Source organism: Ctenocephalides felis, unplaced genomic scaffold, assembly GCF_003426905.1.
Source record: "Ctenocephalides felis isolate EL2017-DRISC unplaced genomic scaffold, ASM342690v1 CF-g0.4_SCAFFOLD_03572, whole genome shotgun sequence".
Classification (NCBI taxonomy): Eukaryota; Metazoa; Arthropoda; class Insecta; order Siphonaptera; family Pulicidae; genus Ctenocephalides; species Ctenocephalides felis.
The window spans coordinates 32,545,884-32,564,734 of record NW_020539726.1 but is presented as its reverse complement, the minus strand read 5'-3'; the positions used below and the strand labels follow the sequence as shown (position 1 = coordinate 32,564,734).

Sequence of the window (18,851 nt, the reverse complement as noted above, 5' to 3'; positions counted from 1 at the left end):
GTTGGCGCCAAATTTGAATCCGACGAATTATTATACACATTGTAATGTGCAAATATGATACAATTATTTTGCAATATGCCGGTTACACATTTGACCTGATATAGAAAAGTATGAATAGAATACAAAGTTGCATAAATATGACAATGAAAAATTAGCAAAACTATTATTAATTGCGTAGAGCGAATATTTTTTGGACTAACATTTGAACAACAAATTTGATATGTTAAAAAATACACATATTTAGATAAGATATCACACAGTATTTGATTTTCACTGACATTATCTATTATATAAAAATAAGTTGGGTTTTCCTTCCTGACGATATAACTCCAGAACGCACGAACCGATTTCGACGATTTTGCATTCGTTGGAAAGGTCTCGGGCTCCGTGAGGTTTATAGCAAAGAAAATTGAAGAAAGATTTCAACAGAAAAGCGGAAAACACTTTTTCTTTTTTCACATACAGCGTCATCTTTGATACTTAGCATGTACTGCAAACTAATATTTTTGGTTTGACTGCCAATCATTTGTTTGACAGCTACGTTCTCTGCTTAGTTAATTTCATGTGACAAACCGGCATTGCGTTCACTGAGAAATTGTGCACAAAAAAAGTAAAAAAATAAGTTATTCGTTTTCTAACATTTCAATTGGAAACCGTCAAATCAATTACGTGTATTGTGCAATTTTTTTTCAATTTCAACGGCCGGCATTTTTTTCTTCATCTTTTAATCACCAAACGAAATGTTACATAAAATGAAACCATCTGGTGGTGAAACGAAGTTCGCCCGGTTTGCTAGTAAATATATATTATTGAAAACTTGATGGGAAACATGAAATAATATATAAATTTTAGTTAGATTGGATACTGAATACAAACCGAATACAAAATAATTAAGTTATAAATCAGTAAAAGGGATGAAAATAATTTAAACTAATGTGTAACATTTTGAAACAACTTACATTTAAACAGTAGTACATACCTGTAATTAACTAATTACATATATACGATACAGTTCTTGTCTATTTAAATTAGTGACAGCTCCAAATATTTATCGTCCGATTAATTTCGATCCGAATTAGGTAGCATCGGGGTTCTTGAATTGTCCTATAATGCATTGCATTGACAATATTGGACCAATATTGACTGATATCGACCAATATTGACCGATATTAACCGATATTGACCAATATTGGCCGATATTTGCCAATACTGACCAATATTGACCGATGTTGGCCAATATTGACTAATATTGACCAATATTAACCGATATTGACCAATATTGAACAATATTGACGGATATCGACCGATATTGACCAATATTGACCAATATTGACCGATATTGACCAATATTAACCGATATTGACCAATATTGAACAATATTGACCAATATTGACCGATATTGACCAATATTGAACAATATTGACCAACATTGACCGATATTGATCGATATTGAACGATATTGACCAATATTGACCGATATTGACCGCAAATTTATTTTAGTGAAAATCGTTAGTTATATTACATAATAATAAAAATCAACAATGTTTTGTAAATGATGTTGTATTTTATAAATATATCAAAATATTATTATCTATTAAAGTATAGAAATATAATTTCCTATAAAACGTAAATAGTAAATTTTTAATAATAAATAGTTTTACACCTCATAGCGCGTTTACAGCATAAAAATTATATTAATTAAGTAAAAACGATATTATACAAAAAATACATCATAACAAGTTTCTAATTTTAAAAATATAAAATTCTGCAAAAAAAATCTGATACATAAATTCTTTATTATCACATTACATATAGTTATGCAACATTCAAAATGGAAAATAAACCAGAATTCTAGACATAATTTCACAGAAACACAAACATAAAGCTCGTATCACTATTTGTCAACAGAATATTAATATATTAATTACAGAATTCCCTGAAAGAGAGTATAAAAACAAACACAACATTCCGATTACTAAGAATTTATTAGTAATTGCAAAATATAAAATGCATATAAACAAAATGTTGGGTAACATATTCTCTGATAAACATTCTTGTAATTTATTCAAGAAAACGTACTCCATCACATTTAAAGAGTAAATCTTGTATACAAATTAACTTTATCATTAAAGATATACATGTTCCTCACATTCATAAATCAGATGTATTAAATTCCATAGACAAATTAAAAACTTTTACACAAATAGATAAAAGTTCATTAATAATACAGCTAATATATATTCATCTCATGTGTACACATTGGAGAACCAATTAGTAACACTTAAAAAAAAACATATTCAAATCTATTTATATTTTTCCATATATAATAAAATGTTATATAAAGTCATTCAATATACATTGTAGTATCACATCCAATATTTACTCACATACCACAAATAAAAATTGCCAAAAATTATGTCCAGTCTTTATGCAGCAAGTAACGAAATCCAAGTCAAAATGTCTGCAGCAAAAACATGATTATTTTAAATTAGCAAACTGAACATAATGTCGTAGCCGAGTAATAAAGGCATGAATGATTGAAAATTAGAAAGTCCTCAGAATCAGCACCGGTTTTGTTCATTTTTGGAAATAATCATTTTTTATGAAAATTTCCTGAATAGATAAAAAAATATGTGCACTGTGATTTTTGTTAAATACTTGAACATTTCCAGCAAAATTAAAATTAATTATATTAAGTGTAGAATTGACTATATCATAAGGCTCTTGAGGTATTCAAGCATTTTAACTACTTCAAGATCCTTTTTTTTGAAAAAAATCACGACTTTAAAATATATACATAATTTCGAATTCTTACAAGAATACCCACCATATTTCTCAAAAATTACGAAACATTCAAATAAAAAAAATTGTCCTAAAGCAGCCAAACCTAGCTCGAATACATTAATTATTAATAACAACTGTACTTATAACACAAAAAATAATAGACAAATATTTTTTTCTAAAGAAATTCACTCAAACTAATTTCTCAATGTAAATAATAATCATATTCTTTAAACAATAATAAAAAATATCACCTCTTCACAAATGTTTTTGATTATGAATAATACTAAAAAACAAACTTGAAAAAAATAGAATAAAATCAGAGCTGCTTGTGGAGACTTTCTGCAAATAATCCTACTGACAAAAATTACTGACTCTACTATATTGGCAGATTTAAAATATATTAAAACTCCTACCTAAAGTCACAATGTGTATTAACAATTAAATCATTTATCCAAATACTAGAAGAAATAGGTATCTGTTTAGTAATAACCCGCTGTTTTGTTAAACGTTGTGTCGGTTAAGCCCAGGGATTCCCCAAGATATGCGTGAAGTCGTTATAATTAAAAAAACAAACCAGTGTAGATAAGAAAAATGTGTAAGATGTAGAAAATAGTTACATTCATTAAAAACAATCTTTAAAAAATATTTTTCTCCTATGAAATTTTTAAATATCATTCATCATTAAAAATTATTTTGATTTTGATCTGTATGAAATAATAATAATGAATATGAAAATTAATACACATTTTTTTTTTCTTTCGAAGAAATCCACTCAAAAACTTATTTCCTAATATAGATAGCATACATAGTTTAATCATTAAAAAAAATATTTTTCCCTTATGAAATGTTTCTGATTAATATTTTAAAAAAATGGACCAATTCGGACTGTTTCTGTAGACTTTCTTCAAAGAACCTTTATTGACTCGGCAGTTACAAAACTGAACTGTCAACACAAATGTGTGAATGTGTTCATACCACAATTGTACTCACAATCACTCAAACTAGTGTATCAACATGTTATTACCATATTTAATCAGATATTACTTTCAGTTACTCAAAGGAAAAGTAAATGTTCATCTGATTGAATAAACAATTGTTTATTCCTTGTATCTAATGTGTATTTCATAATAGGTCAAACTTGCATTTTTTTTTTCATTTATATCAAACTGATTCCTGAAACTTTACTAGAAAATATTTGCATAAGATGAAATATTACTTTTAGTCAAAGGCGTCCACCAATTAAAGATAAAAACAAAGGCTTGATCTTTAATTAGTTTAGACTTAGGTCAACTAATTCATATGCTTCTATACTACCAATAATTATTTATGTAGTGGTCCATCTGACCATTTCAGGATTTTAAAAATGCAAAGTCATGTAACTCACTGTGACATCAAAAAATGATAAAAACCAAGTTTTTTAAATTTGCATCCAACAAAAATATAGAAGCACATGTTATAAAAAATGCAGTAACATTATTTATCAAAGTTTAGTTAGTTTTGTATAATCCAAATGCCAGTGAAGCATTATCATCAAATCTAAAATAAGCTTTCACTGATTAATGTTACTGCTAATTTATTGAATTATTTTTGTACCTGTTGGCTACCATTAGGATGTTGTGGCATCCAGTTCAAATAATTGTTAGTTGGACCGTTCTGACCCGGTTGCTGTTGATTGTTCGGTCCTGGTGAACCATAGTTATTTATTGGGCCTGGGCTAAACCCTTGATTATTTCCTGTAATTGCATTATTCTACATTATATATATATATATATATATATATATATATATATATATTTCATAATTCATATACAACTTTTTCAAAAATATATACATAACACTTAATAGAAACTCCAAACTTTTAATAATTTAAATTTTAAATATTATGTTGTTCTATTTCTTTGAATTTCAAATTTATGACGTTATTCATTCATTTTAATTTTATTTAATTTTCTCATTTTTCATTTTACTATGTTTACAGTTATTACATTGATTTTCAATTAAATTATATTTACTACATCATTTTTTCTACAATTGGTACAGAATTACCACCAATAAAACTATCTAAAAAATATTCAATCTGAAAATGCAATTATTACCTGAATTTCCTGGGGGTAATTGCTGCTGAAGATTGCCAAGTAAACCTCCCCATCCAACTTGATTAAGGGCTGCTGCAACAAGAGCAGGATTCATGGGAAGGGCATTAAGCGCTGCTAAACCTTTAAATATTTATAATTGAATCTTTTCATATTATACAAAGTTTTATATTTGAAAAAAAAAAAGATTAAAGCATTCCATAGCTTTGTAAATGTACACTTATTACTGATCTTATCTGTAACAATCTCCCTTAATATGAATATTATGATTCATGTTTATAAGAATAAAATTAGTGATTTTCAATGTCATGTGATTACTATTTTTACTCACCCATATTGGCAAGATTTTGCCCATTGGTATTTTGCCCTTGGGAATTTAATCCAAGTGTTTGCAGGTTAGGCATATCCATGTTGCCACGTCCTTGGTAAGAATCTATTTTTTAAAATCATTATTTCTAGCAATTTATTTGAAGTTGATTGAATAACTTAAAATTTATTTCCTACAATTTCAAGTGAAAAAAAAGCAAAGACAATTGCAATACAAATTTAATTTTCAATACAATAACAAAGAATGTCACTGGTTACTTGTTAATAATCATCATGACAACTGAAAACAACTAAAGGTAAATTTTCTATTCTACTGCACTTACCATTACTATTTAAAACATTGATCGGTTGACCAATTCCATTACCAGTATAATTGCCATCATTAGGTCTGCCATTCTGATTCATTTGTCCATTATCTGTTGAAAAATTTAGCACTTAATATAAATCAATAATTGACATACACAAGCATGCCAGCAAACAGATGTATATAATATAAATAAATAAGTAAATAAATAAATAAATATATATAGAAATAAGTAAATAAATAAATATATATATATATATAAATATATATATATATATATATATATATATATATATATATATATATTTATTATGTAATAATGCAATTTCTGCGGATTTGATAAATAATCAAAGTACATGGCCAGAGCGCAAATGCGGAAGTGACATCCTATATCTAATAAATAGAATAGTGATAGTCTATCAAATTTAGTGAATCTTAAGAGAGAGTCTAGAGTATGTCTTAACATCAAAACCTGAATTTATGTCCGTTGATAAGTCAAAAGTGTAATTGAAATTCGAATAAAAGTCACAGTTATCTGAAATCAGTGTTTCAATTATATTTGCGGAAGTGGACTGATCTGTATCCTGGAGACAGTGTGGATCAACCCCAGCAACCCCCAACCAACAACTTATATCATTGCAATATATATTGAAGTATGTGAATTTGGTGTTGATATATATTTTGATGAGTTAATTTGATTCGGGCAGTAACACCAAGTAAAGAAAAAAAACTAAAGTAGTTTTGAAATACTTTATTTATCCATACGTTTCAGTCTTCGTCATTTAATGGAAAAAAGAAAAATAATTATACAAAAATGCACTACACTATAAATACTCTCGTATTTAGACGTTAGTTAATCTGTACACACTAGAATGTAACAAAAAATTAGTAGTCAAAAATAATTAGTTTAAATGTTCCAGTTACTAATAGCTTGGTGTAGTATATATACGAGGTCTGTTCAAAAAGTACCCGGAATTTTCGTTTTTTCAAAAAAATATTTATTTATTCGTCTACATTAATGTGGTCCCCTTCAAAGTAGTCCCCCCCAGATATAATACACTTATGCCAGCGTTTTTTCCAATTTTCGAAGCACCCTTGATATTCACTTTTTGATATGTCCTTGAGCACTCTCAGCGATTTTCTTCAATCGAGGAAAACCGCCGTCCTTTCATGGGTCTCTTCAACTTTGGGAATAGGAAAAAGTCACACGGAGCCATATCTGGTGAATTTTTGCACTTTGCAACACTTTATTTCATTTTTTACGCAAAATTTAATACAAATTCTTTGACTTTTCAATTCTTCCATTGTAAAAATCGCCGAGCTCAGAAAAACACGTCGAACCTTAGCGACTACCACAGACAAAGTAAACAGTGAATATAGCTGAAAATTCCATCATACTTTAGGGGCATGTATACCAACACAATAAAAAAAAATTTTGACAATCAGACACTCCAGACCCGCGAAATTTAATTATTAGTAATTCCGGGTACTTTTTGAACACACCTCGTATATATATATATATATATATATATATATATGTGTGTGTGTGTGTGTGTGTGTGTGTGTGTGTGTGTTTAATTGTTTATTTAAATAGATAATATACACCTTTTGACTAAAGGATATCAAAAACTTACTGTTTTTATTGTTTTGCATCTTATTTAGTTCTGATTTTGGAGCCGCTGTCGACACATGAACAGACACACCATTGAGAATGTGATCTTCTCCACATAAACTTTGTGCTACTTCCGGATCAAGGAAAGTAACAAAACTGAATGCTCTGAATGGCTTGGGAATGTAAACATCGACCACTTCACCAAATTGTGAGAAATAATCACGAATATCTTCAGCAGTCATTTCTTCGGTACATCTACCCACAAAGACTTTAGAAGGCAATAGTCTACCTGTGCCTTCCTGAGAAACCTTTATGTTGTTAATTTCGTTATACAAAACAAAATTTATATATATATATATATATATATATATATATATATATATATAATTTATTTACACATGTAAAATATTTAATCATAAAATTAAAATATGTAATATAATAAAATATAATATATGTAATATAATATAAACTATGAAATTTTTGTTCAATATCAAAACATATTCCCAAAATGATATTTGCAGCAAATAAAAAGCAATAAATAATTATTATCTATATTTTGGCACTGCATGTGTGTCATCATTCAGCAAAAAAAACTCTGCATAAAATAATATTAATGTTAATTAATAAAATTATGTAGTTAGTCACTTAGTTGCCAAATTGAAAAATTACTTTATACATATTAATATATCAAGGTATTAATGATAATAATAGAGTATAATATTAAAAAATCTTAATTGGTGTACCTTGGGGCCGGGAATTCGGACATCGCACCATCTACCATCAATCATATGCCTCTGAGATAAAACTTTAACTTGAGCACCATATGAGCCCATTCGTACAAATCCAAATCCTTTTGATTGGCCAGCTTTGTCCTTCTTAACATGCACCATAAGAACTTCCCCAAAGTTTTCAAAATGCTTTCTCAGCTCATCCTCAGTAACTTTCCAAGGTATCCCCAATACAACTAAATCAGTTGTACGTGTCTTACTTTCCACGCGTTTAGTTTTAGCTGTTGAACTTTCCAAAGTATCATCTGATTTTCGTTTGTTTTCTGCATAACATAAGGACAAATATATAGCAATTAGTAATGCAATATTAACAATTTGTAATTATCTAGTTAAAAATATATTAAATATTAATATAGGTGCATAAAAAAATTATGATTACACTCGTCAAACCTAAATAACACTACTATACAATTATATTACCTTTTGGAAAGACGCAGAAGAAAACTTCATCTGGCCAACCACTTTGAGTTGGGGGGTGTAATCTGCCATCAGCTAATCTAAGGCCACGCATAGCTTTTGAACACGGGTTATGAAATTTCAAACCCGAAGCTCCTGGGTATTGTCCGGTCAAAGTAGATAAAAGCAGGGTTCCATCCTCTTCGAGCGGCAGTTCCACTGGTTCACTCGTTTCATCTTCAGCAATTTGCACATATGCCATTCTAATAAATCAAATAAGATTAATAAGATTTATCAAAATAAAATGATTTATGTAAATGTGATATATATAATATCATTTTATCAAGGCGACCAACTATTTTTTGTTCCAAAAGAATATTTTATAAATAAAAACTTGATTTTGTTTTAATAATAATAATAAATATATTTTTCTTATTTCTTATTATATTTCTTATTGTAATATAAGCAATATATTTTTCTTTGAAATATAAATTTTTTGCTAAGTAAAAATGTTTGTCTAAGGACTTTTATTTTTCATATTAAATAAAGACTGTTAAGGGGGTATTCTAGTGATGAGACAAGAATTCATGTTATTTTAAAATTATCATCATTTTTTTTATAATATATTTATCAACGTCATGAGAGTACAACAGAAAAAAGTAAAAAAATTGTGAGTTATTTTAAAAATTAACAGTTGTTACAGCGAGGGCTCTCAAAAAATTGACATGTGAACCTGTCCACGGTTGCAAGCCTTCTAGTAAACCAATATGGGAAATAAAGATTATTAATCTACAATGATGCGGCAATGGCATATACTAGGATAAACTTAAAAAAAAATTTACTGTTTGAAAAAAGATAATTTTTCTTAACACTTGTTTTTTGATTTTTTTTAAAATAGTAAAAATTGAAAGTTGTGGATGAGGCTAGAACAGGGCTCGAAGGAATTTTTTAATCATTACCCCAAATTTTTTTGTTCTAACTTGATATTACCCCCATCGCAAAAAGATTATGATTGGGGATATGGGATTACTCCCCATATGGACAATTATGTAGCAAATGCAATGAATAACAATTAAAAATAATTAATTTTACCCCCAAAAATTCCATTTTTACTCCATTTGGTTTTCCAACCACTGGGCTAGAATATGCTCGAGAAAAGTCTACAAATAAAATTCTCTGATAATTTCATGTGAGTCGGTCCTTTAAAACTCAAGAAATCGTGGGCACCATATTTACAAAGGCAGTTTAAGATAAAAACTAGCAAGTTTTGCAAAATAAAGGAAACATAACATATCATGATCAAACATGGGAAAAAAATTATTAATTTAGATTGATGTGGCAAAATGGCATATACAAGGATTAAGTTAAAGAAAAAATTTTTGACCGTTTGAAAAAGGATAATATTTCTTACCACTTTTTAAATTTACTCAAATTTTTTAGAAATAGTAAACATTGAAAGTTGCGAATGAGGTTAGTATATGCTCAAGAGAAGTCTAGAAAGAAGGTTCATTGATAATTTCCAGTGAAGTTTTGACTGTTTGAAAAAGGATAATATTTCTTACCACTTTTTAAATTTTCTCAAATTTTTTAGAAATAGTAAACATTGAAAGTTGCGGATGAGAAGATTAGAAAGAAGATTCATTGATAATTTCTAGTGAATCGGTCTTATAAAACAAAAAGAAATCGTGAGCACCATATTTACAAAGGCAGTTTAAAATAAAACCGAGCTTAAAACTTTGCAAATGGAAGGAAACGTAGAATAACATATTAAACAGCTATATTTTTAAAAATAATTTAAATATGAAAAAATCCTACTTGTACACACATTCTTAAATAATTAAACTTTAAAAATATGAAAAAAAAAACTATTTGTTTCAAGTCTTACACTAGAATACACCCTTAAGAAAGCAAATAATGTTTTAACAGAATGTTGTGACTTCTCACTGCTCTAATTATCATTACCAAGGAAAAATATAATTTCAACAATATAAAAACTTTTACTCTAAAACGCTGAAAGATTTCTGACCATCTTTTGTTAAGTTCTATTTCCTCGGCATTCCATTTCTTAACTTTTACTTCATTTAAACGTAAATTTACTCTTTAAAGTATTCGAGATTATGCTACTTTATCCTTTTAAAAACAAAATTGTCATTAATAAGAATTATTACTGAAGAAACTTCTTTCCATTCTATTTTACTATTTAATAGAGTCCAAGTATTGTAATAAAATTATACAATAGAGTATATCAAACGGTTTGCAAAAAAAGAGTACAAAACCCAGTTGGTCACCTTAATTTTATACAAAGATCACGCTTCATCCCTTACACATATTGTGAACTTACTTTATCAAACTTTAAAAAAATGTATTATATATCTGCAATAAATAATTTATATTATTTACATATCAGCATCCAATAGTGTACTCACAATTATAAACTAAACGTAGAACTACAAAACAATTTAAAGTTAAATTGTTAAAGCGAAATCGATTGTAAAGATGCAAAATGGCGTGAAACACGAACTGACATTTGACGATTAGCGATGCAAACGAAAACAGTGCGACTAGCGGCGAATATATGAAACACTGAAAAAGAGGTGCGAAACACGCTACGAAGAAAAACGAAAATAGACGATTTTTTTAGTTGATTAATTTTAAACAAAAAATTATTTGTAGTAATAATACTTAAGATATTTCTTTGTTCTCACGAAAAATATTGAACCAATCATGCCCATTCAATCAGTGGTTTCCAACCTTTTCGTAAAGTGTCCTAGTTAAAAAAAAACCGTTGCGTCCCCCCATCATTTTTCTAACAATAATTTCACTTCACAACTGGTACATATTAATCTAATATACAATAAATTTCGTCGTCTTAAATAACATACTAAAATATTATAGGCCTAAGAAAAGCAATTTAGGAGGCATCCATTAATTACGGGAGGTTTTTAGAGGGAGGGTGGGTTTGACCCACCTAAATGAAAATTGCATAACGGATATTTGAAGGATTTTTTTACCATCAGAAAAATCTACAAGCTAAATAAACTATCTCAATATAATAACATTTTTCCTCTAGTTATTGTATTAGATAATACTAATGTTAGGCTCAATATTGTTTTAGAGTTGTATTTTACTATAATTAATTCAATTAAAAGAATTTATTAAATTTTATCCTGTACCCGAAATATAAATATAAAATATGTGTATAGTATCAACCGAATTGAAAGATTAAAAAAAACATTCGATTTGTATTGATGAGGAGACGTGCTGCTTAGTTTTTGGCAAAGGTAGGTCCAGTCATTTTGGAGTTAAAGAGGAGGATTAAAAAATCACGAAATATCACTTGGGGGACATATAGTAAGATATCACATATATTTATCTTTTAAATGAGTTTTTTTAAAAAAAAAAATCCAAACATTTTCAAAATAAATTTAATAATTTTACAATTTTTTCTAGTAACTGAAAATGCACGTGATGATTGGTGGGAGAGGGGGGGTTAATTTTGAATATCACCACGTATCACCAATGGGGAGGGGGAAGTCCAAAAATACTTAAAAAGTCGATCACCTGATTAATGGATGTCCCCTTAAGTATAAAAAATCATCAATAAAAGAATCTATGCCGCCGAACAATGTACGTTCTGTGTGTCGTACAAGCTACTGATTATCGTTGAGGTCCACACGCAAATAATATTTTAATACATTTTTAGAACACGAAATAGATGAAATGAGATGTGTTAAATTTAATGTATAATATTACAGATATTATAAGTTTCTTAGCTTTGGTGTAAGGCATCAATTGAAAATCGTATTGATTATTTTTTAGTAAAAAAAATTCGAAAAGTGAAAAGTTAAACATTTTATTTATTTTACCCAAAAAAATAAATGAATCTCAATTCTACTTGATTGAGTTGATTATGTATACGTATTGGAAAGTTCAAGCAACTTGCCTTAAGACAAAATGCTACTTACAACTTGTTACTTTTTCAAATTTTTTGTCCTTTCAAACATCCATTGACCGATTTCAAAATTCGTAATAAAAATTAAAATATATCCATTGGACATAAATATTTGTTCGATTTCGAATGCGAATAACTACCTGATTAATTTTCATAAAATTCAAAATTTAAACGATATGAAAATCATCTGTATTTGGTTACAAAATAATTTAGATGATGATTAGATCGTTGACCATACATCGTCGGCCAATTTGAAAATTTATAAATTTCTAATATAAATTAACATATATTATTTAAACGTAAGTTTTTGTTCGAATACAAATAAATATTTGATAAATTGTAATAGAATCCAAAATTTCAACAACACAAAAATCATCAGAATCTAGTTATGAAATAATTTAGATGGTGATTAGATCGTCCGAGCTCGTTTTATTTTTTAACTAAACATAGTCGACTGATTTCAAAATTTCTAATTAAAATCAAAATATATCCATTGGCATTGTTTTTATTCGATTCGATTCGGAAAGTTATTCACTATTATTATTTATATTAGCATTGATTAGTTTCACTATAAGTGAAATATATGTATGATGTCTGAGAAAACTGGACGCCATTTTTTTTATTTATACATATTTCTGTGGAAAACTGTTGAAAACTTGTAGAAATGAAATCAATTATCGTAGTTCAACTTAAAGAAATGTTTAAGTTAAACGTTTTTATAAATCTATAACGTCTTAAACCCATTTAAGTGGCAAAACTTTAACAACTACAAACCCACATAAAACCGCGATTAACTACATTTTAAGCAAATACAATTAAATCATAATATCTAACAGTGTTTCAAACCTCCTAAAGTCTTCTATTTCCACTTGCTTCAACAACATGTTTATTTTTTACTTAGTTTTACTTTACTAACAAAAACGTTTGTAAATTGTGCACACAAGTTATCAACGCCACGGTCAGAGTAATACTGAAATGGCGCGAGCTTGGTGCTTTGATCTCATTGGTCGGTTCACAAGGGATGGAACAAACTAATAATCAGACACGTTTACCAACATTATGTAAACTGACACTAACTTCTGAGCGTTCATTAAACGCAACTTCAGATTGAAATAGAAATTTATAAGAGGGATAATAAATTGACTAATGATATATAATAAAGAATAATGTCTATTAGAATAGCATACGTTTTGGAGTATTGGTTTGGCCTATTTTTAGTACATTATTAAAAAAAACTAGACAATAAACAATAGATTTTTAAAACAATTATGATTTTGAATGTTTAATAGTAAGCAACAATAATGAAGTTAAAAGCAATCCACATAAATGAGAATTGAAGTTGTTCCTATTGGTTTGAATTAAAGCTTATGTACACATTTTTCAAATTAACTTTTAACATTCGCATCAAAATTGTTTTAAAAGTATATTATTATTCATAATCTGGTAATTTTTTTAACGTAGCCCTGAAGATGGTTCAAACCAAGACTCAAAACATATGCTCATTAAATTCTTTTTATTATTGTATGGATGCCCAAAACATTTTATTGGGTATTTATTGTATATGTATATATATATATATATATATATATATATATATATATATATATAAATATATGCGTGTGTGTGTGTATTCTTATATTCATATATTTTTAAAATGTTAATTTGCAGCTAAATAGTCAGAAGATACACAAATAGTTGCTTGTGTATCTTCAAATAATTTTTATAATATATGTATTTAAAAAAATATTTTTTAAACTTTTTAAGAAAACTTATTTAGATATTGTTAAAATATGCTGAATGATGACACACATACAGCTTCGAAACAAAATAATTATTGTCTTTTACTTTGACTATTTGACTGCAAATTAACATTTCAAGAATATGTTTCATCGTCGAATTAGAAAGTCTGAAGCTATATATGTTTTCTAGATATTATAATTTCTAAGCTTCTGAACTAAGCCTCAAAGTTCTTTTATTCAAAACCATTTGTATTTATTTAAAAAAAAATGTTTTTCCATTATTTTATTCAACGTTTTGGGGATTTGGAATGTTCCTTTCCTTCTAGGAACTTAAAAAAAATTAATAACAAAAGAGACTTTCAGTTCAGAAATTTAAAAACACCTAATGTATTATGTATTATGCAAAATTTATTATAAACTTATTATAAACAGGCCTCTCTCTTTATAATATTAATAGAAACAAAACTTAATTATGTTTCTAAAAAAATATTTTTTAGTTCCCAATTCAGTAAGCACAACTGCAAAAAATTATATAAGAAATAATATATGAAATAGATTAAATCTATCATAAAATAAATAAGAAAAATATTAGAAAGTAAGGTAAATTTGGTGTTAAAAAATTACACAAACAAAAAATATTTTATATGCAAAAAAACAACAATGTAGTTTGATTAATGCTTATGTACACATTTGTAAAAAATTGCATTGATCTCTATTTTGGATTAGCATTTTTAAATTAATTACTTTTTACTCTTGTGCACGAACTAAGATGTTGATTACTCAAATATTGTTTTCATCTAATGTTTTTATACCAGTTTTCTATATATTTTATTCATTTTTATCCTTATGCCATAACCTTAAATTTTTTTATTTATTTTGTGTAATTTTCCAACTCTTGTGTTTTACCTTAATTTATAATATTTATGTTGATTATGTTATGCAATAAATTTAATATTTCTTATATCATTTTCTGTAGTTTTATCCCCTGCGGAGGAGTCAAATTGGGACTCTAGAAGTATGGAAATTGACAAAAAATAGGGTAGTAGAAACATAATGTCTTTTTTCTATTTCTATTATCTGGATGGAAGCCTGTTGAAGTAGTTTTGTTTTTATCAAAATATCTACCATCACTATCTGAAAAAATATAATAATAATAATTATTATTATTAATGTATAATGTACATATATGACCCTTCCGTAAGTGAACATTTCTAAAAAAAAATCTAAATGACAAATTTTCGATTGAGCTTATGTAAAATAGTAGTGCAATTATATGTAAAGTATTCATTTTCGAAATTCAGACATTCTCTATTCGAACACATACCTCCTCTGTTCATAACCCTCTTCAGTATCTCGCGGCATTTCATTAAAAGCGCTCGAGCTTTGTAAATATGAATCTCGTGTATTCAAATACATTATTGAACTATATAACGAATTAGTTGTAGAATAGTTTAAGATAATTTTACACACACAATATCCAAAAAAATACCCGCCAACCACTTGGGTTTTATGATTCTGTGATGCTCTTTTGTTTTAGACCCTGAACAATCTTAGTAACAAATATTTAACAAGTTGACAACATAATAAATTAAGGATTTAACTGGTTTGTTCCGTCGGTGAAAAAATTAATTCACACAGGAAAAAGCTCGCGCCTGATTTGAAAGTAAAAATATTGAAGATTCATAAAAAAATTACATACTAAATTTTTTTTTAAATCAACTGTCAATAATAATAATTGATTTATAGTTAAGTATTTAATTTAACTAATCAACTGCGATTGACGAAATGGAGAAATGGCAGAATTTTGTGTATTGACGAGTATATTCGTCATGAATGAAAATTGGATACTCGAGTTGCGATTTTTAAGCATAACTAACAATTAGAAATTTTATGTATTTTTTAGTTTGGAATATTCTGAGGTTATAAGTAGTAAGTAAGTAAGTAGTTGTAAGTGGCATTTTGCCTTAAGATAAGTTGCATAAATCAATAGCAATTATGAGCTATTTACATAGATTTTTAACTTCCCCTAGTATAAGTTATAGTAATCGTTGAAAAATGAAAAAAAAACATATCTTCACGTTTTAGACGTTTCTGAACATTTTGGCATGGATGTGTGGCTACAATTTTTCGTCGACGTTTTCGGGAGGACCGCTCAACCGATTTGAGTTATTCAAAAAACATTCGATTCCTATTGATGGGGTGTCGTGCTGATTAGTTTTTGGCAGAGGCACGTCTAGCTTTTTCGGAGATACGGTGTAAAGAGTGCAGAAAATAGAAAATAATTCTGAGAGAACAGAGCATCCAATTTGAATGGTTCAAAAAACATTCAATTCGTAATGATGGAGAGATGTGCTGATTGATTTTTGGCAAAGATAGGTCCAACCGTTTCGAGGATACCTAGCTAAAAGTGCAGTTTTTGAGAAAACGAAGCATCCGATTTTAATGATTCAAAAAATATTTTGCTTGTGACGACAATGTGAAGAAACTAGTTGTTGGACAAAAAAAATTATATCAAAACTTTAAAAATAATTTCTTTAATTTCTAAAGAATATTTTTATAATATCGAAAATGTTTCGGATTTTAGTTTTAATGCTAGCTAAAATTCTAAAGCTTACTTATATATAAATCATATATAAGCTTACTTATACATAAATCTTAGAAATATGAGATAAGGTCATTTAATTCCAAGTCCGCTTGATTAAGATTTGTTTATATTACTTTTCATGTAAACATAAACGTCGCCGACCAATATATAAGCCCTATATTTTTGCCCATTATAATGAAAGTTGCAGTATTTATAATAATCTATTTCAAAACATTTAATATTCTTCAAATATTTCATTACGGTACGAGAAGTTCCAGGAATTTGTCTGAAAGCACGATGCCACACTAGTTTTAACTGTTTATTTCTAAAATAAAATTTTTCCTTCTCACCAAAAACTAATTGAATCGATTTCCAATTGCTATCTTACTTATAGTGTAAATGTATTAATTAAATTTATTCAACACATTTCATTCTAAAAACACATTCTATTTAAGGATGCAGGTCAACGGTGATCAGTACAAAAAATATAATCTATACGGTTTATGTACTAAAAGTCCGAACTTTAATGAATTTTTATAATAAAAAAAAACTCTTTGTTGGCCTATAATATTTTATAATGTATGTTTATAATTTAATTCCATATTTCGTTTAATATGTGTGTAATATATGGTTAAGCTAATCAAAGAAGTATAATTTAATAATAAAATTAACAATTTTGTAAAATAAACCCATCTTTTTCATTTTAAATCGTGGAATATACTCTTCACGGCTCGATTCTGACGATTTATATTTGTGTACTTGTTAATTTCAATCATCTTCAGACTTCTTTCAAACTTCTTAGCAGAGCATTTGATTTCATGTATTTACTTTACTATGTTCACACAGACCTGCTATATATATATACAAATAAATAAAATTTCTTTAGACCAAATTCTATCAATCACATTTTAAACAAACTGTTAGCTCACCTTAATATTTCAACTGGCAAGCACACCATACCAATATCCAGTCAATACATCTCATTGAAATACAACATCCTGCATTTGCATTCTTCTCTCATCAGCCATACTATAAGTTCTGTAAAAACTTTTTACAACAATGTATACTTTTCGTTTTAACGTAAATCCCTTGTGAATGGAAATTTTAATTTTTGTAAACTAACTTTTGTAAACTTTTTTAAAACTAGTCAAGTAATTTTATCAATTTTTTCACTAATTTTTACAAAACTATAACAAAATAATTGAACCGGCCAATTCATCATTTATGGTAATAAAAAAATTCACAAGGATTGGTGATATGCATGAATTATACTTTACTTTTAAGAATGGTGGCTGTAAATGATATGTTTTTCTTGTGCATAAGATTGAATCAATAATACGCTAGAAGAAATTTTTGTAACAAAAACATACATGCCATTGACAATCGTTTTTATTAATATTTCAGAAACACCAATGCATACATAATTATTGCATCACACAATTTCTCAATAAAACATCAACTTACATTCTAATACAACAGTCATGTCAATCAATAGAAATTAATTTACTCTTATAATTCATACCTATACAATCCATACCACCGTATATTGCATACCGATTAGAAGTGTCTAAGAACTTGCTATTATAATATAATAAACAAAATACTTTCCAGTCAAACATTTTAAAATATCTTATCTATTTACATTTCTTACTAATTTTGCATAATTTTTACTCAACATAACAATCATTCTGAAAAAATAACATTCCTGATTCATCTACATTTATAAATGTAAGAGCAGCACTCATCATTTTAAAATCTGAACTTTGACCACACAAATTGTTGAAATTTACTTTGAATACCTGGTAGTTCGCACGTCATTTGATAATACATATACATAATTTTAAAAAAGTCAATTTAAATTTGTAATATCATAAATATTAATTAAAGAGTTTAGTTTAAATAACTATTCTTAGATTTAATAAACCTACCGAATTGTTCTGTGATTCCATTGACAAACTGATTACTCATACTTGAAAGAGGATTTATTTGGGTCAGGTCCCTGTGCTGCAATTTGTGGTGGCCAAGATTGATTAGTTCTCTGCCGGAAAAAAAAATTATCATTACAAAAATGGAATAAATGATTTAAGAATATCTTAAACAGCAAAACCTAATTTATATGCAGTGTCTGGATTAGCGTTTGTCAGTTTTCAAAAACCGTTTTTTTTAGTGAAAAAAGTCGGTTTTCACTGTATAAATGGAAAATGAAAAATATAGCCAAATATAAAAGATAGATGAAAGCGTTTTGATTCTTGAAATCATATCGGTTCGATAG

The 18,851-nt window shown here is 27.6% G+C and overlaps 1 protein-coding gene across 6 annotated transcripts; it reads right to left on the bottom strand.

Moving 5' to 3' along the window:
- Positions 1-2,346: 2,346 nt before the first annotated feature.
- On the bottom strand, positions 2,347-18,614 carry LOC113387994 (TAR DNA-binding protein 43-like). Of its 6 annotated transcripts, none has more exons than XM_026625405.1 (9): positions 18,508-18,614; positions 8,329-8,567; positions 7,864-8,171; positions 7,143-7,428; positions 5,528-5,620; positions 5,209-5,310; positions 4,881-5,000; positions 4,378-4,517; positions 2,347-2,461 (listed from the first exon to the last, which is right to left on the bottom strand). In XM_026625405.1, the coding sequence occupies exons 2-9, from the start codon at positions 8,564-8,566 to the stop codon at positions 2,453-2,455; spliced, it is 1,296 nt and encodes a 431-aa protein (XP_026481190.1). In that variant the 5' UTR covers position 8,567; positions 18,508-18,614; the 3' UTR covers positions 2,347-2,452. The 6 variants fall into 6 exon arrangements, with proteins under 6 accessions (XP_026481190.1, XP_026481186.1, XP_026481187.1 ...); XM_026625401.1 differs by lacking the exon at positions 18,508-18,614 and adding an exon at positions 13,103-13,223; XM_026625402.1 differs by lacking the exon at positions 18,508-18,614 and adding an exon at positions 13,103-13,222 and having other exon boundaries at positions 7,143-7,419.
- Between the last annotated feature and the right edge of the window lie 237 nt (positions 18,615-18,851).